This window comes from Penaeus monodon, chromosome 21 (genome assembly GCF_015228065.2).
Source record: "Penaeus monodon isolate SGIC_2016 chromosome 21, NSTDA_Pmon_1, whole genome shotgun sequence".
Taxonomy (NCBI): Eukaryota; Metazoa; Arthropoda; class Malacostraca; order Decapoda; family Penaeidae; genus Penaeus; species Penaeus monodon.
This window is the reverse complement of record NC_051406.1, coordinates 22841212-22841494: the sequence shown is the minus strand read 5'-3', so window position 1 is coordinate 22841494 and position 283 is coordinate 22841212. Positions and strand designations below refer to the sequence as shown.

Sequence of the window (283 nt, the reverse complement as noted above, 5' to 3'; positions counted from 1 at the left end):
CAAGCACAGCCACCCACCGGGATAGCAGGCAAACTCAGGGTCCAGGTCACTCCATCCGTCCTCCGTCATGGTGATTGTGGTGTCCGTGGTGCCCTGGGGCGTCATGCCGTCCTCGCACGCGTAGGTGGCGTTGCCTCCCACCCACGTGTCGTCGGACGCGTTGACGACCAGCACGGCGCCCTCGGGGGTGGGCGGGAGCAGGGCGTCGGGGGGCGCCGCTGGGAGGACCAAGGGACAGCGCACTCGTCGGAGGTTTGTTTTGGTGTTAAGTAACTATATTCAC

At 65.0% G+C, this 283-nt stretch overlaps 1 protein-coding gene across 1 annotated transcript in view; it reads right to left on the bottom strand.

Annotated features, from left to right (window-relative positions):
• The window catches only part of LOC119586612, a 51882-nt gene that overhangs the window by 5073 nt on the left and 46526 nt on the right, over positions 1 to 283 (bottom strand). Inside the window, exon 25 of the mRNA XM_037935361.1 lies at positions 18 to 218. Within this exon, the coding sequence (XP_037791289.1) occupies positions 18 to 218 (201 nt within the window). The remainder of the gene's footprint in view (positions 1 to 17; positions 219 to 283) is intronic.